Here is a 26,908-nt window from a genome sequence, read left to right on the forward strand (position 1 = left end):
GTGCAGACGTTCCCCAGTTAAACTGACCAAACCAGCACTGTTCTAAATTCATGAGGTGTTAGTTCTGACCCCAATGACTGTGCGGTCCTGCAGCACAGTGCCAGGCCTGAGCTAATGAGCTTTGCCTCTCAGGAGAGCTAATTAGTTCTGGTATACCAGCATGCTGATGCAGCAATATTTTTTCCAGTCCTTGAACTAGATCAATTGGGCTGGGCCGTAGGTAGCAACGTGCTATGCTTCAGGCACAGCTTAGTCATGAAGAGCCTTGTGGTATGTGACAAAGGTCATGGTCAATATCTCATGGGGAATCTAAAATAAGTTATCAAGAAGATTAAACTCATCTTTTCAGGAAGAACAGTTTTATTCATAGGTGAGTTTTCAATGTACCAAATTATTAATACAACCTCAGCATCCAGCTTTCACTCTCTTAATCTAATATAAACAACAGAACTCCAAAGACTTAGTCAAATCTCTTTATCTATTTTTTACTTTATGTATAAATTGTTTTACCTCATGTGATCATCTGATTATGCTCCATATAATTAACTCACTGTGAGTGTAGAGGCTTTAGCTACCAGTGGCAGCTTTGTGTCTCTTCATAGTATCATAGAACCATAGAATTGTGTGGTTGGAAAAGACCTTTAAGCTCATGGAGTCCAACCCCTCCACTCACACTGCCGCAGCCACCACTAACCCATGTCCCTCAGCACTTCAGCTACACGGCTTTGCAATAGCTCCAGGGATGGGGACTCCACCAGCTCCCTGGGCAGCCTGGGACAGGGGCTGACAACCCTCTCAGGGAAAAAGTTCTTCCTCAGCTCCAATCTAAACCTCCCGTGCAGCAACTTCAGCCCATTTCTTCTTGTTCTGCCACTCACTACTTGGGGGAAGAGATCAATCCCCATCTAATTACAACTTTGTGTCAGGTGATTGTAGAGAGTGATAATGTCACCCCTCAGCCTCCTTTTCTTCAAACACTCCTAGTTCCCTCAGCCACACCTCGTACAACTTGTTCTCTAGGCCCTTCACCAGCTTTGCTGGCTTTCTTTGGACACACTCCAGCACCTCAATGTCTTTCTTTCTGATCTAACATATGATTTTGAAGACTGAAATGTCTTCTGACGATCATGGGCTCAGATTCCTGAACTAGTTATAATGTGATATACCAGAAGTTGAAACAGCCAACCCAGTGCTGTCTCTGGTTTTGTTATCAAAAAACTGTGAAGGATAAAATACACAATGGCAAATAAAATCCAGTCATGGCAAGAGGATCCAGAAGAGAGCAAAGTGCGCAGGAAATATCCTACCTCTTAATGCCTGCATAAAGAGTCAGATATAACAGAGGTGACACGAGTAGGAAGCAAGAAGCAGAGGACAGAAAGGATACTTTCCGCATTTCTAAATGACAAGCAGGCACTTGTTCAACATGAAGTACCGGTGGCAGAGCTAAAGTAACGTTGTTGGAAGAGCAAAATTGGTCCAGAGTTTTGGATGCTACATTTGGACTTTGAGATTGAGAGTCAATCTCTCTATCTGGAACAGATTAGCACTGGAAAGACCTTTATTTGGATGTTAATGTGGCTTACTGTATCAAGGGAAATAAATGTAGATCTTCATGTCATGGTTCAGAGGACATACATTCAGTGCAAGCTAGGTTTATATCTCAGGTGCTGCTGAACATGCTCTGGAATTCAGACCTCAATTTATGCCACCTGAACTGAGCTGTCTGATGGGAGATAGGTGTCTAAGGTTCCACCATATTAAGTTCATTTAGACATGAAGCTGAGGGGGGACCTCATTGATGCTGATAAATACTTAAAGGACAGGTGTTGAGAGGATGGGGCCAGTCTTCTTTCCGTGGTGGCCAGTGCCAGGACAAGGGGTAACAGGCACAAGCTGGAACCCAGCAAGTGCCAGTGGCACAGGAGGAGAAACTTGTTTGGTGTTGAGGTGAGGGAGCCCTGGCCCAGGCTGCCCAGGGAGGGTGTGGAGGCTCCTTCTCGAGAGGTTTCTAAACCCACCTGGACACATTCCTGAGCCTCCTGATTGAGAGGAACCTGCTTTAGCAGGGGGATTGGCCTGGTTGAGCTCTAAAGGTCCCTTCTAACTCCAGCTATTTGGGGATTCTATGGTGCTATGTAACAGTAAAGAGGAGTGTAATGAGAAAATGGAAATTATCTGCTCTCCTGTTCAATGTAAGTTTCCCCAAAAAATCTGAAGAGCATTGTTTCAAACAATATAAGGTTTTTCCCATTTATCAGAAAAATAAAGATTAAACTTAATATTCATTAAAGGTTGAACATCATTCTTAATTTAACCTGAAATTATATATGTGTATGTGTATATATTACTTTTAATGATAAAAGGCAGAGAAGCCCTAACAAGGACCAAATGCCAACACAAAGCAACAGGAACTTCCTCCACAAAGATTTCAGAAGGAAAAAACAGGTAGAAGAGAAAGAGACAAGGAACAGTGTTATACCCATTTCCAGAAGTGGAATTGTGGTAGTTAGAGAAACTTATCTGGTTTCAGAGCAATGATGAAGAGCCAGGACCAGGTCCTAGCATACGTATGTCAGGTACATACCACATTGTATTCATAGGATCATATAATAATTAGGGCTGGAAGGGACCTCAGGACCCCATTTAGACTAACTTTCTGACCAAAGCAAAGTCAGCTATTACTTAAAATGGTTATCACAAGTTTTTCCCCACAGATTTAATTGCAAGTTGCCTAATATATATTTGCTATAATTCAGAAGGTTTTTCATGCAATAAGGTTGTAAACTGAACTGGGATTTAACTATAACTCAAGTCTAAGGTTGAAATACAAGCACAGGCTGAAATCTAGGACGTATCTACAGTAAATGGCTTGAGAGATTACTATTGATAGCAGGAACTGAGAGAGAAAAATAAAATGGAAGGTGGTACAATGGTGGAAATGTAAAATATGCTCCCTGCAGAAAATACAGAGAGATGGGTCAAGAGATGAGTTATTTGTGAGCTGTGATTCTACTTAAGCTTGAATATCAGTAATTGGGTGTGTATGTGTGCATGTCTAAATAGAAAAGTATGATTATTATCTTCCAAAAATCACACCTGTACTGTAGTCGAGATGTCAGTGTGATAAGGAACAAAGGTAGTGTCCTGTACACACTAGGATGGACACTAGTGCCAAGGAGCCCATGTTGTGACACAAATACATATCCTAATGTAGGCACCCCCAACAGAAATTAAACACTTCTTTCCCTTACTAGGCAAGATTATGACGTCTTCCCCAGGGCCTGGGATGCTGCAGTTGGATCCACCCCAGCCTTTTTCCACATCATTCCATGTCTCTGGGTTTGACCATTTCAAGACAACATCAGAAGAAACTACAAAACAGGATGTACAAAGACACAATTATCATTTTTAGTAGCTGGAAGAATTACCATTTCCTTGATAGTCAAGCATCTATGGCATTAACATCCTTCTTTTCTCACTGATGAAGCAACACTAACTGCTCTTTGTTATTTTCCATGTTTAAAGAAGCTGCCTGATGGGAAAAAAAAAGAGATCTCTGCCACAACCATGTCTTCAGAGTTAAAGGACAGTGAGATAACTGAAAAAAGAAACAAATTCAAATTCTTTGGGATCCATCAGAAGCAAAGCAAATCTTGAGGTTTGTCAAATTCAGCTTATGTTATACCTCGTGAATATACTTCACAAGCAACTGCTTCATGATTTTTATTTATACTATCCAAAGCTCTGAGCACTTTGAACACAAAACTAAGATGAACAAATGAAAATAAAAGCCAGTCAGCTGTACTTGGTGGCAAAACCAAGTGATCAAAATAAGAACTAACCTCACTAGAAAGTGACAAGTCTTCTCATGTATTTTTTCTCCCCCAGTGCTATAGCAAGTAGATGAAATTCCCAAGGCAGGGGAATTTCCATAATTTCCCAAAGTATGAAAGTTTTTTAAAAATCAGTGATGAATTCTCACAAGCTTGTTAGCCCTTAGAAGAGCAAGAGTCTCCCCATTGCAAGGGGTAATTAAGAGCTGCCTTACACAAGCAGCTTGACTGAGACATTTGGCAACTCCTACTCATTCCCCAAAGATTTATTTTTCAGTTCAATTCAAAAGGAAACTTCTCAGCTTTAGTATCAGGAAAATATTGTGAGAAATTAAACCCACAAAATGTAGGTGCTTAACTTGCACTTGTATTTTAGAGAGCTAATGAACCAGTCTTAATAAATTAATTGCCCAAGTTTGTTCTGAGATCAAGAGAGGAAGAAAAGCCTTCAAGGGGAAATCCTGTACACGAAGTTTAGTGAGCCTTAAACTGATGCAGGCAGGGCCTCCCTCTGGAGGCCTCTATAAGCACCTACCTCTGTCCTACCACTGTAAAAGGAATTCTGGCTTTTTTTTTTTTTTTTTTCTTGAGGAGATCTCCATTACTGTAGGAAACAATGTCTTTCCATTATTTCTTTGTTCGGGGGGAAACACTTTGCAAAAAGATCTCTAAACCTTAATATTATTATTATTGCCACATAAATGATTGTTGTTGTTACTATGGAGCAAGGCAGCTCTGGAGCTCAGACCAATCTTTGGAGGTCTCCTTTGTCTCTGATGTATTTTTCTGTTGGATTCAACATGTAACTGTACTGTCAGACAATTACTCTAAGATTACTATGGAGAGCTGTAGTCTTATATTCTCCATGACCTCTCCGATCTGCTATAGTATTCCTTAGCAAAAGTTTATGGCCTTTTATACTGTGGAATCAAACATTTATCTTGAGCAATGGTAGATATGGCTCCATGAAATGCTTAAATGAATGCCAAGAACCCATGTTGCATTCAGAGATGTACAAAATCTTAAAATGAAAAATAGCAATCTACTTCTGAAAAAGCAATAAAACACAAATGGTGTGATGCCTAGACAAAGCCTATCAGATACAAACTGTCACACACCTTGGGTAGGTAAAGCCACTCTTTCCTTCTCTTTCAGCGTGACCTGAATTGAGTCAGTACCTGTGACTGAACACAGAGAATTTTAAGGAGTTAACACAAGGCCTTACAAATTAACACACAAAAAAAACCTTAATAAATCAATTGCTACACATCATTTGTTGACATTTTACATTTCTAACAAACTGATTTTTTAAGAGCAATTATACATGCTTAAAAAATATTTTTGTCTTTTTTTGTACTTTGAGAAAGGATTAAACAAACATATTTTAATTTACAGATACAGAGGATCTCAAGACAACTCATTAGAAACAGCTGAAAGAAAATATTCAACAATCAGAAATTCCAGGCTGGAACACGAATCTCATTTATCCCACTATAAATCCACAGCAGTTCCACTAACGCAAGCAATATCACACTACTGAATGCATAATGTATTAACTGGCTCAAACAGCAAATTATAGCTTTTGTTTTGTAGTTTGGGTTTGACTTCTATTCTTTTTTTTTTCCTCCCCAAATCTGCTATCTGAAAGAGATGCTTTAATTAGTCTGACTTTATAGACTGAAGACAGGGACCCTGTGTTCTCTACTGTGAAAAGAGGTCAGAAGCAATTATCACAGTTGTAACCTTTGTGCCAATATACTGTCAGCAGGAGAAGGGCCAGGATAATACGAATTAAACTAAGAGGAGTGGGAGAAATCTTCTTCAGATCCAGCTAAAAGGATACCTCCTCTTCATGTCCAGTGGCATATAAAGGCACTTCCTTTCAGTCATCAGACTGCAACAACTGAAGGTTAAAATAGAAACACTTCAACAAACAGATAAATCTTGTGTCCACCACCCAATCCTGTATGGTGACCCTGAAATGTCCTTGGAAGACTTTTAGAGAGGATAAGAACTGTATAAATGAAGCCATTGTCAGAATTTTCCTCAGCTCCAGAACATGATAGGAACTTTCCTATGTGTGTTTCAACTCACCAGTGGGATTTCACGCCATATTGTAATTTACTGATTTTATCTTTAAACAAGTCTCTGTACTTTTAAATTGTGAAAACCATTCTTCCCTATCTCCCTCCTTTTCTCCCAGTGCAACTGAGCAAATTTAAAATAACTGAGGTTCATTAATTTTAAGTGTTCAATAAATTAGTATGAATAATCAAAAAACTTGATTCTTTCTGATAATTACTATTTGATGTCAGTTGAAAGCAGTCGATTGAGTTAGCAGCATATGTTCCTATGCCAAATGAGGCTTCCATAATTAAATAGAAACTGATTCCATGAGGTTTTTCTCATGTCTGATTAATTAGTAATCAGGTGCCTCAGCCCTTTTCTTCAGTGACACCTTCTCTCCCAACAGTAGCTGTGATATGATCCATATACCAGTCAAGCCAATCTGTCTCAAATCATCACCTAGAGCTCAAATTAACAACATTGTGACTTTGGATGGCCACAAGATGAACCTTTGAAGCGAACAGATGACATGAAGATGCTAATTTAAAGTCTTTGACACAGAATTCTTGTGGCATTTAGACGATACTTTTCTACAGGTACTTTTACAGTTATGGTGGCCTTCCTTCTCTTCTCACTATAAGTGAGAAGAGCAAATCAGGAGTCAAAGGTGTTACATCAGTCTTAGGAAAAGTGAGGGAATCAAGCTCTAATGTTCTTTTTTGATAAATATATTTTGCCAGGTTTGTTGATTTTGGGTTTTTTTAATTAATCTTGCAGGTCCTACAGTGCTGTCATCTGATTAAGGATGTTTGTATTGTTCAGAGAAAAGCTGTTCTAATGAAATCCTGAGGCAACACAAACCTTGATCAATATCCTATACAGACCTCATAAAGGGGTTCAATCCCCTTAGAGAGTGAAGAAAGGAACCATTAGGACTTAACTCAGTACACTCATGTCCAGATCAAGGGCAAGGATAAAAGACTCACATATATGAAATGTCATCCAATCACAGAACATAACAAACAATTCAGGCCATTATAAGTCATTTATACCCTTCATATGAGTGCGGGAATTGGAGGCTTGAATTATCCACAGCCCCGCAATTTACACAATTGTTTGTGTTGGTAGGGTATAAAGTGCAATATTTGTGAATCTGTAGTATTTCTTTGCTGTTTCTCACAAGTACTGCTAAAACCTGATCAAAACAAGAGAGATACAGGCCTTGGGAATAATCAAGACAACAGTGACATAGTCCTTCTGGTTGTTTTGTTTTGCTCCTGTGCATGTTATCGTTGTTTCTTCAGAGGACAGGAAGAGATATAGGCAACACAGACGAAGGACGTCATTAGTAAACATTGAATTAAGGTGACTCTTCACAAAATGCAGTTATAAGGCTCCAGGGTTTAGTTGTATAAAACCTTTATAAGGCTCATCAATTTTCTGTCTTATTACAGCTCTTCCTGGATGCTTGGACTGTGAATCATAAATATAGGCCTTCTTGATGATACTCCCGGTAACTTTCTTCTGGTTCAGGGCTCCTTGAGTGAACATGAAGGAGGAGCAACTTAGTCTTTTATCAGCTTTGCAGTGATGGTGAATTTTGCCTGTGGATATTAGGAAGGGCTGAAACTAGGATAAATGGCTCCAATAGCCTGACTTACAAATAACAAGCGACTCCATGCTATTTAACATCAATTGGGTTAACATACATCACAGGGAAATCAAAACTTTTAGACAGCAAAATCAACAACACAGTGAGACACGCCTCTAGAAGCTGAAGAACCTGGGATAGGATATTTTGTCATCCTCTATCAGGATTTGTTACAGGAGGAAGCCAGAAATATGGTACAATGTGGACACTGCAGAGAAGAGATGTAAACATAACATCAAATCATCGAAAAGATATTTGGGCTAATGAACACAGGTTCTTGCTTACAACAGGTTAATATTTGCAGAGGCAGAGGTAAAGGCATCAAATTTCTTCTACAGAAATTGTATAATCGAAAGACTATTCTTGACAGGATTATAAGGATATTTCATCACATTTTATTTCTGTAACTGCTACATTCTCTGGTCTCTCTTCTATCATGCCAGAAGTACAGAAGCTCATCCTCCAGAAGAAGGTTTATTTTGATCTATGTGTCTATTACAAAGGGCACGTCTTTTGCTAAGAATTTACATTTCATTACTTGGAGGCCACTAAGCAGCTCACATCTGGTCAAGTGACCTTCTGAAAAAACTGATACAGGGTGAGTTTTATCTAGATGGAAGAAAATACTCATGTCCGTACAATCAGTACTCTGTAACAAATTAACTCCATTCGTTGGGTCTTTCACCTAGGACTCTCCTTTACCCCTGAGCAATACGGCTGCAGAAAATATCTTAGTTTATTTATTTTCTCCATTTTAATATTAGAAACAAACGCTCTTAAGAGCCTATTTTTTCTTCTGTACAAAGCAAATACAGAAACCCACAGAGTGTAATGGAAGTGAGATCGTTCTTTAGGAATTTAGAAGAGACAATAAATGTAATCAAATTATTTTTTTAAGAACCATGGAAACTGTAAACCTGCTTCTGACACAGCAGTAATATGAGGCTAAGCCTCAGGCCCTCTTAACGATTCACACATGAGTTAGCTTGAGCAAGCTCAAGCAGGATGACCCATCTCCATAAAAGTTGTGTCTATTGAAAAATGTATTTGGGGTAAATAAAAAGTTTGATAAACATTTCAGTGATGTTTTCAATAATGTTTGTGTCCAGCACTACAATTTTAGAAAAAAAAAAGAGAAATCTGGAGATGAAACAAGCCAACCTTTCCTTTCATTCCAAAGGAAAATGGTTTAAACATTTCAAAAGTGAGCAAAAAGGAAACTCTGTTTTTTAGCCAATTCCAGCATTGCCCAGAGACCTTAACCAAGGAGCAGTACCACACTGGGACACCATATGCTCATATTTGTAACAGACTTTAAAAGCTCATAATGCTGTTATTGTAAATTACACAGGATATTTCTCCTGAAAATATCCCAGATGTCCCAGGGTGACGTTTCTTTCCATCTCCCTTGTTACAATAACATGGGTTTTTTTGATTCAGCATGTTCACGTCATATTAGGACCACTCTCCTGAAACATGGTTGAGACACAACTCAGTGTTTTGGAGAGCAACACAGCAACTTCAGGACTCGTGAGTGATCTTTGAGGAACACTTCTCTCAAGACAGAGTGTCCCAGAGAAAAATTGGGATGATTCTATGAAGATTTAATAATGTCAAAACAAAGCTGATGATATAGAAATGACTGGCTCAGGATGCCTCAAGCTTCCTTATCTCTCCTTCACCAAGAATTCAGCAGGGATCACAATTATCTGTCCCTTCAATGCTGATCCCCTTAAAATGATCTGAAAAGATTTTTTTTCAAAGGGACTCATGAGTTGGTTATCAGGGTTTAATGTACTTAGGAAGCAGCGAGTACCTCTGTTAACAGGATCTTTGCACAGGTAGCCCACATAACAGAAACATTCTCCATTGCAGTTATTTCTCTCCATTCAGCATCCCCTCCATTGTCTCATGCACAAGCCCAATTTACAAAACTGCGTGCATGCAAAGCGTCAGGGCAACTTAACTCCTCTAATCCCCTCCATACGGTATATTTTCTTGTCTTTTGTGTCAGACAGACCTTTTTTCTCCCCCAAAGATAAACAAACACTTGCACGAGGCCAGGCAATTTTGGATGGGAGGAGGCATGGAGAAAGCCTGAGCCCGAAACAACTGCTGGCCAAGGTGGCTTCATTCAGCTGCCCACTTCGTTTGAATAACAATATATTCTCAGTCACGGGGGTTTTCGTTCCCCTTCTCCCCCTTTTTCTCCCTCATGCAGGCCTGAGCAAAAGCCTATGTGAATTCAGGAGCCTGCTTGTGAATGAGCTGGCATCTGATACGTATTTATCGATGTTAATTTTGGATGTAATGCACCCCTGCCACTTCCCCACAGTTTGCCCTAAAAGGCTTTCTGAAGGGCACAAAAGAAGAGGGTCAAAAGTGAGTTGACCCCTGCCAGAATGTACAATTATTGGAGAGAGGCGGTACACCAGCAGCTGTTGAAACCTCACCGGCGCGGCAAAGGGCTTCCAAAAGTCGGAGGATGACTAATTCGCTTGAGCTCTCCCCTCCGCCCTGCAAGAGCCCGCTACTTTCTGCAGGAAGAATTATTGCCCTCCTGAGCAGCTGCAATAATTGTCTTCCCATTGTCCCTGAGCCCTCCCTCTGCCACCCCCTACAAGTGCCCATTGTCAGCTTGGAGTCAAGTGATTATATGCTTGGGCTGAGGCTGTTTGTGCCCAGCTGCCTGACTGCTGACACACGAGCATGGAGAGGGGGGACCCGCGTCTGCGAGACGGGACTCTGACATACCAGACCTTTTACATAAGTCAAACAGGAACAAATGACTCTTTATCAGACCCTTCTCCCTTTGAAGTGGCGACTGCTTATAGGCCCTTACAGCTTTTCCTCCTTAGCCCGAGCAAACATCCTCCTTTTGATATGCTACATGCTCATTATCTCTGCCCCATTTAATGATTTTTGATTGAAGGGTGGCAGTGCAGTTGCCAAGAGGGTAGTTAAAGAGGCTCCACGCAGTCAGGATGACAAAAAAGGCTTTCCTTGTGCAGCAGCCTAAATTTGGAGTTTCTTAACAGTGTGTTCTTGTTCTTAGCAGCAGATAAGGGCTGAGCGTGAAATTCTTAATTAAGCAGTAAATAGAGAGTGGGGTGTCAGCAGATGCAGCCTGTAGCCATGGAGACCAAGTCAGATGAAGGAGGGAACTGAGACTCAACGTCGGCCCCAGGCTCGGGCATGACTGACAGCTGAAGAATCTGACAAAGCTTGTAAATGGGATTAATTAGTTGGCTAATTATTTCATATAGTTAAGTGTAAATAAAAAAAAAAAATAAAATAAACCAGCTTGCAGAGTTAGGCAGGAACGTGTTCTGAAGGCCAGACCTTCAAGTGCTCTCCTCCATAGCTCAGTGCGTGGACTGGTGGGTTTTTAAGGCCAGAAGGGACTATTGTGACAGCCTTTTCTGATCTCCTACAGAGCATGAATCTCGCCTCATGAGGTTTCTAATAGCTTCTCTAAGAGCTGCAGTATATTTCTCTGAAAAGACGGCCAAGTATCACGTAAGAACCCTGAGTGATGGAAAGTCCACCACATGCCATGAGTCTGCTCTGATGGCTAATTATCCTCACCCTCTCAGCCTTCACAGTGGAGATTAGAAGAGAAATTAAATGGCACACTAGGGCTAGGAATCCACTTGCTTTGTTTCAGACTTTTACTCAACCAACAGCATTAGATATTAGGTACCCAATACTGAATTATTGATCTCGCTGCTATAGAAGTCCTTGCTGAAAATGTTCACGGCATGAATTATATATGTTAGGTGTTTTCATAAATTTCCCCTCGTGTACTTTGGACGATTGTTGCTCTCAGTATTAAAATGAGAAAAAACAATGAGCTCTTCATATAATAAAAACCAAGAGGAAAGGAAGACAAGAAAAGGACAGGAAAGTATGATGCAAGAGTGACATATGCTGGTCAGATCACTTTATCCCAGTCTTCTCAAGATTGCCGTCTCCTTAATTTTAAACAGTAGTAAGAGGCCAAGACACGTGTCATCTCCTGAGCTTCCCCATGCTGCCTTATTTTTTTCAAAGTGCAATTCAGAATATGTAAGCTGTAAAACAGTGGACCTTTATATTTAAAAGAATACATTTACATTGTTACTAAACTGAACTCATAAAAGCATATTTCTTCTTTCAGTAGATACCTGGCATGATTTTGGGCAAGGCTGAGACTCACAGCTACATTGATACTAGCTGATGTATGTCTACACCATAAACAGGGCCAAGATATAGAACTAAGAGCTGGACTTCAATAATCTACATGGTTATATTGTTGGCCAAGTTCTTGGCAAAGCTATGACTCTGACCAATGTACTCTACTAGATGGTGACCTTTATGGTTTGGGAGTTAGCACAGTACAGGAATCTTTCCTAATTTGAAGCCTGGTTGCATCCAGCCTGTTTTGAGAGATAAAATGTTAAGCTGTATGGACACAAGCTGTGCAATGCCAGTTGGCTGCAGGTTGAGAGATGGATACACCAAGTGTGACCCTCAGGGGTTAAGGTATGGGCTTCCCCATTTGTCCTCAAAAGTACATTGGATGATTTTCATTGCTGTCAAAGTAAGCTCAGTGGTCTTCCCATCCTCATTCCAGATGTGTTTTCCTCTCCACTCTCCCACTGAATGTTCTAGTTGCTCATTCCTAAACAGATCCTATATGAGAAAGTCATTTGCGTGCTGCCCAGGGAGGTGGTGGAGTCCCCATCTCTGGAGATATTGCAAAGCCATGTAGCTGAGGTGCTGAGAGACCTGGGTTAGTGTGAGGGGAGAGGTTGGATCTGATGATCTTAAAAATCTTTTCCGACCAAAATGATTCTATGTCATCTCACCGGTGCAAATAAAGAGAAATTCAGTGACAAATTTTTCTGTTGCTGTGAAAATCACCATCACTATACTTTAGCTTCTCCGTATGGGAGTCATGGAAGATAGGCTATGCTCCTCAAAGGCACTTAAATGTTTTTATGATTTCTGGTTCTACCATTATTGAAAATGGCAACAATCATTACCTTGCCTTTTGTATATAGAACTTAGACCCTTATAAAATCATTTGCTTGAGAACGGGAATTATGGAAAATGTCCCGAATTTAAAAGAATATATGAAACTTGAATTAATATCGGTAAACACCTGAATTTCTTTGAAAAAAAAATAGCCAGCACACTTCATGATCTAGTGTACAAAGCCAACATACTCAAGTGCAAAGGTCTATGGCATCTTCGGAAGTTTATAGTCATAGGAAGAATCCTCTCCCAGTAATCCTCTTTGAGCGCACCAAAATTGCTTTTGGTGAGTTCATCCTAGATAGATTGCACATGATTTATTAATGATACATGTGATATGGGACCAGACAACAACAGAGGTCATTAGTGGAATCTAATGTCTCTTCCTCTCCAAAACACCAGTTCAAATTCAATTGATGTCATATCACCTGCTATTTATGATGTACTCCTTTTGTTCATAGGCCAGGCATCTGATAAACCAGATAGAGATGGACCTGATGTGCATTTAAGTATTTTATTGATCTTTTTGAAAAATCTCTCACTTACTGTAAGTCTAAGGCCTTAAGTAGTTCAGGAGTTTAAAGTTAAAAGATACTAGCTCTGTCACCGTTTGTGAGCAAAAAGGAACATTACATCTCTCATATTTCACTTACCCAAATAGGTTACCTTCCTCAGTCTGTTGTCAAGATACCAGTCACAGTTCCTATCACGTCCATAAGAAGGCAGTAATTGAAGTGGCTGTCCAGTCCTTGACCCACAAGACACCACAATCTCAGGATGGGCAGGAAGATCCTTGTGTTCCATCAGCAAGTAACTCCCAGTCGTGAAGTTGCTAAATGTCACTGAATACTAAAGAGCCAATCAAAATAAACATGACTGTGTCAATGATTAGAGGTCCGTGGAGTGCGGCATGAAGGGATAGAGAGGATGGTGCTCCTCACAGGCAACAGGTGTCAGAAACATGGAAGAGAGACATAAAACTAAGCAGAAGCTGATGGTGAATGCAAACAAAATCAGCTCCTCTTATTACTTTCAAAAGGTGCAGAGGAGGAATTTCTTCTGACAACCTTGCTACAGCATGTCTTAAGGTAGCAAAAATTTTGTCAATTCCTAAGCACCACACTGAACTTTCACCTAAGACATCCAAAAGCATCTTCCTACTCCCAATTACTATTGAGAGCTTCAGGGACTAGGTCATCATATCTAAGCTCTGCCTATAAGTATAGAGATTTTCTCAGAGCTCTTAGCATTTTTTTCCTTCTCTCTGTTTATCCAAAAAGATGAAAACATGATTACTTCTCTCAAATACTGTTTTGAAATCATAAAAAATTACTGTGTTACCTGGAGCTGTTTGCTGACCAAGGAGTTGCCAAATGTCAATGTGTAAGTCTCTTTATCCAAGAGGAGAACCATCCAGCCATACAGGTTTGATAAAGTATCAGGCACATAATTGACTGTGGTTGTCTTATTCCTACTGTCAGTCATCGTTAAATTATAAGGAATGTCTGGAGCTTTTTTTCTGGAGGAAAAAAGATAGAATCAATTTTCTTCACTGAACTTGGCAATTTTGCTACTTTTACGTTTCTGTTTTTATTTGAGTTACAGTAGTATATGCTGGTGCTCTCACAGAATGTGATCTCATTTCTGTAGTTCTTTACAAATATGGTAAGACACAATCTCTGTCTAAAATATTGTTAAAAGACAGAGAAAGAGAGACAAAAAGTGAAGGAATAAAGGCACAGAGCAGCAAAGCTTGTGCCAAAGCAGAGCAATGGAAACAGCCAGAGTACTAACTCCTACACTGTCAGAGCATTTCACTATCCACCAGACTTATGAGTCTCAGGTTCAATATTTAGGATCTTCATCTTTATCAAATTTGATAGAGTCTTCTGATTGTTTACTCACATTTTAGCGGTCAAAAATTTCACTGAGGCTAAAGATAGAAGAATCCTGTGCAATTCAAGAAGCTGCTCTGAAAAAAAAGCTGGGGTTGCTGCAGGTTGATGAAAGCCTTCACAAAATGGGTGAATTTTTAGGATAGCTGTTCTTCTGAGCATCCACATGACAACACTAACCCCTTTTTCACTACAACTTTGCATTCTTAATTCTCTCTAATTTAGTCAGAAAAATAAACTCTGATCTAACTATACTAATGAGACCATGAATGGGCATAAATCCTTTAGATTTAAGGCCTCTGGAGACCTTTCTCTACTGAAAACAGTAAAACCACCCACATTGACTTCCTCTCCAGGGGCAGTCTCTGTCTTTTTCTAATTATGCTGAACTGATCTTGATTATTTGGGCATCTGGCCAGAATAACCTTATTACTGATTGCCACTTTTCCTAAGATGGAAGGCTTTGTAAGGTAAAGTCCAGTGATACAGAATACTGTGCTTCCAGGAACTGCTTTGTTGAAGGCAACAAAATACATGAAAGAAATTACAAGGCTTAAATGCAGCTAAACCTTCTGATGTTCAGGCATTGAACATCCTTTGTCTCTTCGTGTCTGGTTGATCAGAGATACCTACTGTTTCAAAACAAAGATCTTACCTCCAGTCCTCAGCATCTTCCATTCCCACAACAGCTCTTAAACTGATGGAAACCATGGTTGAAACTACACTCTGGTTAGCTACATTGTGTTACTGCTTCACATCTGGAAGGAGACTGAGAGGGTGTCCTCTCCTAGAGGCAACAAGGAGCATCAAGCTCCACCACGGAATGTTAGATGTGAGGTAAAATGTTCTCCATGACCTGGATGAATTTTAGTGACAAGACTTCCACATTAAAAAATGCATTTTGATATAAAAAATCAGGAAAAATAAACCTTCTCTCTGTCCCGTTACTGAACACACATGCACAGACTGCCTAAGCTTGTCTGAGAATTTGATGTACATCATTGTGGCACTCTTCAGCAGCAAATAGCAGAAGTTATTCCTCACTCTAAGCATGATCCCAATTGGCTTGCAAAGGGATTGGCACAGGGCTGTCTGTGCCACTAAAGATGCAGAAGGAGCTCTGATGGAAGTATCCAAAATTCTAGCAAGGATTTTAGCCCATTAACACCAGCATTTCCTACTGCTGGCTCTGCCAGTACTTGACATGCACACGAGAAAGTTGAGTTTCAGCTGCACAACTACAACTCACTTTTTTTTTCCTGCTTCTTGCATTCTTCAGATTTTACATGGGGAATTGCTACGGATACACATCCCAAGACTATAGATTTAATTCTCAGCTGACAAGAGGCCTTTCTGGCTTGCTAAGGTACCCTGGGGCCATGATTCTGCCATAAAGATGAATGAAGCAGATTTATACATGAATCAAGCACTGCTGCAAGATCAAGGCAAGTTGGCAGTTTCACCTTTAGTCCTCTTAGTCATTTTTGGCATTTGAGCTGACCCTAAGCTTAAAAAACCCCTCTCTTTTAAGTATATCTAACTTGGTATTTCTAAATATTGGACTATTACTCTACAAGTAGACATCTCAGCATTTTACCCAACCCTTAGAGACCGAATAGGACTTATTCAACCAAGAAAAACTATTCTAAATCTCCAGTCATCCTTTAATTTGTCTCTTTCTATTTGCAATTTGGAGGGGTTTTCCCCTTTGTTGCTTTGGTGACAGTCTATGATTAGAGCAATAGTCATCTTGGAAGAGGGTTGCCCACAGATTTTTTTTCTCCTTTAAAATCAGTTTCAGGATTATTATTTTTTTAATTGTTGTTGTTACTCTGGTAGTGTCCTTTTGGTAGAGGACTTTCTGGTTACCCAGAAACATTCAGCTGAGAAACAGCAGTGGGAAACAGGAGAAGTGTGAATCAGCAAAGAATCACTCAACCAGAAGATATTGGCAGACCGATGAAACTGACTGGAAGGAGTTTATAAGGTTTAAACAGCTTTCGTACTACTAATAAACCTCCTCTTACAGGCATTAACTGGACCAGGATATTAGGCTGCTAATTAAGCAAGTAAATGACAGCAAGCACATTATTGCCACAGTTATCAGCACCTGCACAGGTATTAAGGAAAACGTTTCTAGCAGCGGAGGCACACCACACATAATGTGGTGCAATGTTAAACTCTCCAGCACATCAGAAACTGCCTTATTGAGTTACAAAGATGCATAACACCACAGTAAGTGACAGAGATTCAGACTCATCCTCTGTGCAATGTAAAGCCACATGATTTTACTCTTTACTCATTTTGCTCTTCATCACTGGAGAAGTCTGATGAGACAGTTTGAATCACTCTTCTCAGGTACTTCTCCATGGTACTCCCAAGAAGATTTAAAGACAGAGAAGAAAGCCTGGAAGGGGCAATCAAGCTGGGGTATAGGGAGGGATACACATCATCTGGCTACTCTGTCAGAATATTAGCTGGCAATTCCACACCAGCCATCTGGATGCACTAGCTAGTGAATGTGAATATGAATTCACTAGCTAGTAAGTGTGAATGCACTTTTTATTCCAGAAAGCCTTTCTGAGGAGGAAGGGTCTGCATGGTTTCATACCATTATAGTCAGGGTTCTCCGACCTTCATCGGTAAGTTTGTTCATGGCCTATGAAGGAAAGGGAACAGGACTATCTTTTAGCCTGAAATCTCTAGGGTTTCCTTGATCTGGAATACAGTGTCCTTGCCTTTTACATATCTTGCTCAAGGTGCTGCCACTCACAAACACATACCCTACACCTGATAGAATGCCAGCACTCCAAAACAAAAAATTGGGTAAATAGAAAAACTTTGCAGGTCTGCATAGAAGTTAACTGACGCAAGACCACAGTGAGCATGAGACTACGTTCCCCTTGGAAGGACGTCACCGTGCTTGTTTTTTTCACCTATATGCCAAACACACTAAAATGGAAGTACTCTACTAATGGAATTATCAGCCACAATTAGCACCATTTCCATTTGCCCTAAATAGCCAGTGATTTCACTGTGCCCTAAATAGCCACCAATCTACCTCTCCTTAATGTTAATGAAGCAGAGTAGCACTCACACACATGAGTATTTCTAATTCAGAGGATCCAAGGGAGTCTGCACGCATCATTAACATGGAGAGCTTCATTATCAGAGGAAAGAGCCTTCCCCTGAACTTCCCCTGGCTTTATTTGAAAGAAACTAGGAGGCAATGGTCTTAATGCAAAATTAACCCTCACTTTAAACTGCTGGAAGCCTTTACAAAGTGTAAGGGGGGGAAAAAGGATGACTCATTGAAAAGGCTGTATTTTTATATCGAAGCAGGTTTCACTTAAGGAGCAATTTGCTTTAGAAATATGGCAGGATTACTGAGTAGGACTTTACAGTCTAAGTCACAATTTACCAATTTTGATTGTATAAACTGTTGTCTAATTTAGCTCAAGTGCATTGTGCAGAACTGCTCAACATGTATAGGTCACAAAGGATTTGCTAAACCAACCAACAACGTCAAGTAGAACAAATATTAACTCTCCTGTTCATGTTTACTATTAGCTTACTTATCCTAAGGATCCATATCTTTGTGTGTTTAGCTCTAAATGCTTTCTTTTTGATACAAATGTGTAATAAACCATTATGATTATCCATTTCCAAAACAGAAAACAATATAACATTGAACTTCAAATGAGATACCAACTGTTTACATCAACAGTACAATTTATTGTTGGCCAAATGGAGGCTAATTCCAAATTATAGGTTTGATGCTGGGCCCAAAACCAGTTCATTTTATTTTAATTGCCAAGAATTAAGAATTTTCACCTGTTTCAAGTTAATGTGTATATCTTTGTAGAGAAACTAAGGACATGATTCAAGTCTGCCTTGTATTATGAACCATTACCACCAGCAAGTCTTTGCATGGATGGGTCTTTTCAAAAGCAACTACATTTCTGTCCCTGATCCTGAGTAGCCTCTCTGCCTCAGGCCTTCTGAATTTGAGGTAAAAGAGGAATAGAGATGAACTCCCAAGAGCAAAGAGGGTTGTGACTGGCAAGCTAAGATGGAGTCATTTAAAACAGCTTTTGAATTTGCTACCCCTGGCTTCCTAACTCATCTCTGTTCTTAAAACAGTTCCCCACTTCCTACAGTTTACAGGCCAATATTTTAAGGAAAACTGAAATCTGATACAAATTCTGAACTGGAAAGTGGCCAGTAAGCAAGAAGTCCAACCATGTCTGCAGTGTAAGCACAGCAAAGTTTTGTGGAGGACCGGTTTGTCACTCCACTTATCCCATGTGTGGCAGAGCAGTAAAACATTCAAAGTAGATCTGCAAATCTGGACACAAGTGCTCTGGACATGGTTTTACTGCACTTCCACCACCTCTATAAATTAATGCAATTTTAGGGCTAATAATATATTGGTTTTGAAGTGAGTCCCAGCTGGCATATCTGGCTTGAATCTGTCTAGGCCTCAAAAAGCACCCAGCTGTATTGTCAGCCTTTTCCTTACAAGCAAAGACAGTGCAGAGCTAGAAAATGCTTTCTCAATGCTAAATATATATCCCTGCACCCAGAAACACCCCAGAGAATTGACAAGCTGAGGGAGTAAACCTGGGAAAACATCTTCTCTCATGTGCTTGTAAGCCTGTGCAGAATCTGGCTTTTCTGCCAATAGCTCAGGCTGCAAGGTAAATGGAAAGGGGTCCAATACTGGACATTAAGAAATGTAAAGCAGTAAAAAGTCAAATCTCTGAAGTTTAGCTGATGTGTTGTTTAACCGAACAATCAACAGCCAATGATTTAATATTTGCCTTCCACATTATGCCACAGAAGCCCCGATAAGGCTGAATTATGAGGCCAAGTGAGTATGTAAACTGCCCCGTTTACATACTACAGTCATGTACACAGGGAGAACACACAACCAGAAAGCAACTGACCATATAAACATTGAGAGAGGTGTGATTGCAAGGGTGCTTAACAGTAGGTGGGTGTTCATCTGAATAGATAACAGCAAGCAAACACAAAAGGAAAAGCAGAAGTAGAGTAACCATTTGACTCTCTTCAAGACTCAAAGACATGGAGGTAGGGGGTATACTATTCCTTTCACACTAACCCATCAGTGGCGGCTGCATTTGCAGCAACTGAATGTATGCACTACAGGAGAGGATATTAGACCAGATTTAAGAATTAAGGCTATAAAGAAGAGAGTTAATCTTTTCCTCTGCAGCAAGCTAGAGAAGAGGGAAGCAATAAAAGGCTTGAGCTACAAGACTGGTGCTGAGCAAGTTGCAGGTTTCTACAGTGAGCAGGGGAAAGCAGATGAAAGGCAAACTTCCTTCTGGTGCACGCAGCCGTAAAGTGTTTGGAGTCCCCTTTGCCGCAAGGTGCTGCTTGGCTGCCGATTACTCTAACGCTCTCCTCTTGTAAAAATTATGCATAATGTGAAGAAACTTTTAAAGTCACTTAATCATGTTATGACAATTTTTTAATGAAAATTTGTTTTAATATTAATAGAGACTCATATTTTCATGATAATATGGGTAGCGGTGGCATTTGGAGCAGCTGTATCTAGCCTGCAGCCATGCTGTGCTGTGCCATGGCATAAGCTGTTCTTCAGACTACTCAATAACTTCCTCACATATAAATTTATAAAGACTTTTATAAGCTTCAATTACATTTTTAAAAGACATAAAAACGTTCTTTAAAGGGTGCTTAAGTGACACATTAGTTTAACTTTCAACTGGACTTCATGAAGAAGGCCTTTGTTGCAGCAATACAAGCTTGGAAATGGATCCCCATTGTCCTGGAAGTTGCCCAGTGAAGCAGTTTGGAACAGGGAGTCAAGAAATTCTCAAAACACTTGTTTTCTTTTAAGAAAGGGATCCTAGGGTTTTGCTCTAACATTTTTCCCCCCAAATGTACATTTTGTGAGAATGTACAGGGGAAAAGTGTCAAAACTGATACATTAAACAACAAAACAAGCAAGAGTCAATCGCTTGAATTGATGCTAATTGTTAAATAGTTAAACTATTTTTTTTTTTTTTTTTTTAGTATGAACACTCCTCAAATACCTCTGAACAAAACTCATCTTTTCTTCTTCTCACCCCCCACCCTTATTCTCTGGTCATGCTGTGGATATTTTATTAATTTACTTTCATCCTTAATCCCCTCCTGTTCCTCTACCAGTTCCATTCTGGAGCCTTGTCTTTGTGACTGAAGCCTCCCTGACTGACCACTTTTGCTTGGCTGCATGCTGACAGCCTTTCAACTTAAGGTGACAGTGATTTGGCTGGTAGGAGCTGCTTAGGAGAGAGTACCTGCTACTCTGGATGCCAAGTATCTTTGATGTAAGTTGACTCCCAGCTAATGTAGATGAATGATAGAGAAAGGCGATTTGCTTTAAACAAAGGTTGATTGACAAGTTCCCGACAATGATATAACTAATCTAAAACTCTTAATCAATTTACTTAATCAGTTTAGCTCAAGGCTCAAACATTTTCAGAGTTGAAAAGCAATGCTGCAGATGAACTCCCATTTGCACTTGCTCCTTAACCACCTCTTGATGCAACAAGGAATGAGATGCATTGAATACTTAAGCTGTTATGAATCACCATTCCTATTGTCTTATGAATTAGCAGTCACATCCAAAAAGACTCAAATCACATTACAGACAATGTTGTGAGAAGCCCTATCCACTCACACAGTATCAAACCAAAGCCTTTTTAATCCATATACCCAAAGTAAACACAGAGTAAAAAGGGATTTGCCTAAGACCTCATGGTTAACTAGTCCACAAAGACATATAGCACAGCTGTATTTTGCCTTCTACACAATATCCTTTTTGATAAATCAGAATTACTCCCAGTTTTTAATTTATTGCAGACTTTTATTTTAATTATGAGAAATAGCAAGCACACACAAAGCCTGCAGGTAGCTGAAAGTCTCATAGTTCTCTCCTTCAATGGTACATGTGATTGTGATTTTACCTATCTGGGAAGGGTTCTTTTTTCCTTCTTCTGTAACATGAATTATAAGATAGATGTGAATTATTAATAGGACTCTGACAGAGCACTTCAGCATTTCTGCCTGTGTGCTACTAACCTGAAACAGCAAAGAAATGGATAATTGTTCAGGCTTACACTTCAAAAAGAAAGTGAAATGTTGGGCATGGCACTAGGAAGGGAAGACAAGCATGGGAAGAAAAGTAAGAGCGGTGTTTAGATCACTAAAAACCTTTTCCACCTCCTTTCTTTTTATGCCAGGAATTCACAAGTGTACTCCCTTGATAACAGAAGTGGCAGCAGCACTTTGCTGAGCAGTGTTTCTTCATTGAATCCCTTTAGCTGCCAGCTGCTCAAAGGCAGGAACAAGACTGCATTGAGGAAGCACATGCAGCAACAAAAGTGAGCTGGGACAGCACTTGAGCGCTGACCATCCAAGCTGATGGGAAAGACCTGTCTGTATGCCAGGACAGGGTTGCTACAAAGGTGGGTTATGAGGCAGTGACAGTAGCAGGCTGAAATGTCCAAAATCATTTCCTATCCCTATAGAATTAATTTTAAAAAATGAATAAAAGTGGCATTCTGTTGCAAACCTATAGTAGATAAGACTTAGTGGGAGTGTGAAAAGATACCAGCAAGCAGAACGTGTACCCTGAATCATAAGACATTGTTATGTCCACACAGATAGATGTACCTTCAACAAAACCACATCTCATCTGCTCTTAGAGTATGTAAGCACTCAGACACAGACTTGTGGCTCCAACTTGTCTAAGAAGCTAACTGGAGCTGTGATCTGCTCTCTGGTCTTGAGGCTAGCCATCATGGCCTGGACATATCCATAAGATCAAACGCCTTCAGCCTCCAAAACAGCATGGGAACATCTAAACTGCCCTACTGGAAACAATTCTCTGAGGTGTGTAAACCTTTAAATTGTACCAACAAATTGTTTGGGCCTGGGGTAGCTGTCATGGGCCAAAACCTTGCTAGGGAGCATTATGAGCCTTTAACACCTAAAACTAGAATGGCTTCAAAACTAAATAAAAAAGGGAGACAGACCACACTTACATATGTATATTCATGTGCAGAGAGGTGCAAACACTCCCTATGCTTGCATAAGTCTTATTTTCCCTCAAACAAGTGTAGAAGACACGTAAGAGGAAAATAATAATTTGGTTTAGGATTGAGATACCTAAATGCCTGTTGATATTTAAATATGCATTGGGTGACTGTTGCAGTCATGAGCATCATAGTAAGTACAGTCAGTAGAAGTCCAAAGGGCAATTCAACTGACCATCCCCTAAGATTCAGAAGAACAGAGGCATCTAGTGCTACTTATAATGCCACAAGCAACCAAAATTTTGGTGTGAGATGCCAAATCTCATAATCTCCAGAATATCCTTCCCTTCTGCCACAGAAGAGTGATGAGTAAAGGGAAATATCACAGTGCATTTTAAGTGGCATTAGACGTCTCTCCACAAGCAACCAAATCAAGGGCACAGCTTTCCCTCTTCTGCAGTGGGACACATTTCCAGTGTCTACATAGTGTCCACAAAGAACCAGAGAAAAATAGAATTATAGAATGGTAGGGTTGGAAGGGACCTTTAGAGAACACCTAGCCCGTGCTAAAGCAAGTCCTTCCTGCCCTTTTTGAAGACTGGCGTGACATTGGCCTTTCTCCAGTCCTCAGACACCTCACCTGTCCTCCATGAATGTTCAAAAATGATGGAGAGAGGCTTAGCAACCATATCAGCCAGTTCCTTCAGCACTCTCGGATGCATCCTATCAAGACCCATTGACTTATGAACATTAAACTTGACCAACAAGTCTTTAATCTCTTCCTCATCCACCCAGGGCAAATCCTCTGCTGTCCAGGCAATCCTACTATCCTTGCTGGACTGGGCTTCCTGAGGGCCAGTCTTAGCTGTAAAGACTGAAGCAAAGAAGGCATTCAGTATTTCAGCCTTCTCTACACCCTCAATCACCAGAGCACCCTCTGTGTTTAGTTAGCTGGCCCACATTCCCCCTCTGCTGATGTACCTGAAAAACCCCTTCTTGTTTTCCTTTACTTTCCTGACTAGATTTAATTCTAGAAGAGCTTTAGGCTTCCTGGTTGCACCCCTGCATGCTCTGGCAAAGTTACTATACTTTTCCCAAGAAACCAGGCCCTGTTTCCACCTCCCATAGATATCTAATTTCTCCCTGAGTTGTCCCAGCAGATATGCTTATCCATGGAGGCCTCCTGCCTGGTTTCCCTGTTTTCCTGCATGTGGGAACACACTGATCCTGGGCTTGGAGGAAGTGGCATATATGTTCTTCTAGATGACATCTAGGTTTATATGTCTTCAACACAATTTAAATTCACTCATACTTTATTTCTGGCTCACCCACCAAATCTTTAAAGTAATTTTTGATCGCTGAATAAGCTGTGAGATCTATATCACAGATTTACTGTAGTACCTTTCACCCATAAAGTAATTTATTTATACTTTGAGTTCCTCTATTAGTATTAAAACAACAACAACAAAATTTAATTTCCATATATAAACAGTGGTATTATCATAAGTGCCCATTAAAATAAAGTGAAAAATGGAATATTAACCCAGGAAAAGCAATTGTCTAATTACCAAAAAAGCTCTGCCACCAACAATAACAAAAGTTTATTCTTCAGTTTCACATCTCCCTTATATCACTGTCTGATCCTGCCATGTTGATGGGAAACCATAACTACGTACAGTGAAATAGATTGCTTAGGTTGTGAGTCTGGTTCATTCTTAATAAGATTTGACGATTTGAATTGACTAAATTCTCAACAATCAAGCAATAGTAAAATGAAAGATCTTGATGAGATGGGTTAAAAAGTTATGGCTGCAACAGAATGGCAGAAACATATCTACTGGAAAGTTTTCTCTTAATTAAATACTTTACAAACTTATTATATCTTCTGTACAATATGGCTGTTCATTGCATGAGAGGTGGGCCCGTGACACATCACAGAATCACAGAATCTTAAGGGTTGGAAGGGACCTCAAAAGATCATTTAGTCATTGATTCCAATTTTATTAGAAAACATAATATATGAATCTAAAAGTTTATGAAACTAACATAGCATAAATTTTCTGCTAAGGCATGAAAACATACACTATTCATGACCACTTATTCTTTGAGACCACTTGGAGAAAGTACCACAAGCAGCATAAATCGAAATCCTCTCAGAGCTTAACTTAAAATACAATTAAATTAAAACTTGAGGGTTTTTTAAAGATTGCTTCTTATTGTCAGCTGAGGTGTTTCTCTTGTGATCTGGAAGTATTTTATAGGTCAGCACACAGAAAACCTTGGCAAAGTTTGCAATTCACCCATTAAATCTCTGCCTGTTTCTAGAGCTTGGCCATCGTTCTCACCTTGAATATATGAGTGCCAGTGTTCCCTGTGGGCTAGATTCTTGTTTATACAAAGGCCCATTTATATACCTCTAATACTCAAAGAGAGACAAAATAGCAGCACACCACAACCTCAACTTAAAGGCTCACTTAAAACTGTCAGAATTGTCTCAGGACAAGAATCAAGACTATCTATAGCAAAGTAAGGTAAGAAAGACAAGCAGCTGGCTAAGAATCTCAGGGAAAAAATTATTTGGGCAGGCCCAAGTAAATAAAATAAACCAAAGATTGGACCGAAGCCAAGACAATTCTCAAAGCTGTCCATGGAGCTAGGTTCTTTTCCTCAAAAACATGCTGATTACACTTAAATTGCCAGATGGGGATGGTCTCTATGATATCTCTCAAACCATTCATGAGAACTATCTGGGTGAGAATATGTAGCCAGAAAAAATAATCCAGAGACCATGCAGAAAACAACATGGACTAACGTATGCCAGTGTAGAGGCTTTTGGCCTAGTTTAGGAGGCAGCAGAAACACAGAAGTCTTGGGATTGTGTTCAGACCCAGTAGCTCTCTCAATATAAAACATAGCAAGCAACAGCCATGCTGACTTTTAAAAAGTGGAATGGTTACTTACAAGTGAAGAGACATACGGTGGAAAACAAGGTCTCTGCCACAAACACTGCCATCAGAATCTTGACTGAGGTTAACACTGGGTGCACAAGATACCTCAAGGATATCTGTGGAAGGGAGGAGAAGACTTCCCTTCTGCCCCGTGACAGAGCCATCGAGATCCTCAAGGATGGCTGAGTGAGAAAAGGGGAAGGACACTTGGAAAGGTGAGTTGATGAAGGTCAAGTGCTCAGCTTTCACTGTAAACCCACCTAAGGGGAACAAACAGAATTTCAGAAATAAGGACTGACCTCTTCAAGTAATAGGCCTGAAGAAATCTTTGGAGAAAAAGAGATTAGCTTCACTTCATTTTTGCTTTGGAAAAATATCTGTTGAGTCATCAAGAAAGGGAGAGTCGGACAAATAAATAAATAAACAATATGACTGTAGAAATTGTCATACTGTGCTCAAGTCCACCTACTCAGCACGCTGTTGACACAGGATTTGTGGTTAGAGACTCCTCTGATACAGATACTGCTCCTGGCCCTACCAATATCTCATCAGTGATTCCAAACACTTCTTCACAAATTGCACTGTCAAAAGTTACAGTCCTCAAAACAAGGATTTCCACAGATGCCTAAGATAAATTCTATAGAGACTGTTTTTGTGTATGTAAATAGGTACAGCATCTGACACAAGGAAGCCTTGGCTCAAAAAAGTGTGTCTGAAGGATCTTTTCCCCACTGTAATGCAGATAGCTAAAAAAAAAGGAGGAATATTCATGTGGGTTAAAGTATAAGAAGTTTTTTAATACATTAGTATTTCCAGAGATGTCAGAAAATCATTGTCCTGTGGACCATAACAAGTCATCTTTGGCATGAATGTTCATGCACCACATTTGGCTACTGTTTTGCTATAGTATTATCAGTTGCAGCCTCTCTGAGTCAGATTTTACTATTTCGCCTGTTCTTTGATCTCACCTCCTCAAGTTTATGTCTGTTATGTTATTGTAAGGAAGTATGCATTTTTATATAAATATATTTAAGACATAATTGCAATTGGAAAATTCTTCAAAGAGCCTTTGGATATTCTTCAAAGCTCAAAAGGATGCTTAGTTTACACATATTATCTTAGGCAAATTCACCTAAGGTTTAGGCTGGCCTGAGGTAGGAGTTTGGCAAAATTCAGTGAGGATATGTTATTAAAGAAATCATTGCTCTTGAAATTTTACCTTCCAAAGTGAAAAAATAGTAACAAGTGGAGAGTATAAAAAACTCTTCCACCGAGCAAATGAAATCAGTGCAAAAAATAAGGCTAACTTTGTCTTAAAAATGTGTGTGATATGTGGTTTCAACTAAATGATGAAGCTACTTCTATTTCCTATGACTAGGGAATTATTATCTTTCTATCCCAGTTGGGGAAGTGAGACACTTTT

At 39.8% G+C, this 26,908-nt stretch overlaps 1 protein-coding gene across 1 annotated transcript in view; it reads right to left on the reverse strand.

Annotated features, from left to right (window-relative positions):
* The window catches only part of PKHD1 (PKHD1 ciliary IPT domain containing fibrocystin/polyductin), a 264,052-nt gene that overhangs the window by 101,643 nt on the left and 135,501 nt on the right, over nucleotides 1–26,908 (reverse strand). The window contains exons 46-50 of the mRNA XM_061989595.1: nucleotides 25,499–25,745; nucleotides 13,915–14,092; nucleotides 13,227–13,422; nucleotides 4,955–5,020; nucleotides 3,255–3,374 (exon numbers count right to left, since the gene is read on the reverse strand). Of these exons, the coding sequence (XP_061845579.1) occupies nucleotides 3,255–3,374; nucleotides 4,955–5,020; nucleotides 13,227–13,422; nucleotides 13,915–14,092; nucleotides 25,499–25,745 (807 nt within the window). The remainder of the gene's footprint in view (nucleotides 1–3,254; nucleotides 3,375–4,954; nucleotides 5,021–13,226; nucleotides 13,423–13,914; nucleotides 14,093–25,498; nucleotides 25,746–26,908) is intronic.

This window comes from Colius striatus, chromosome 2, assembly GCF_028858725.1.
Source record: "Colius striatus isolate bColStr4 chromosome 2, bColStr4.1.hap1, whole genome shotgun sequence".
NCBI lineage: Eukaryota > Metazoa > Chordata > Aves > Coliiformes > Coliidae > Colius > Colius striatus.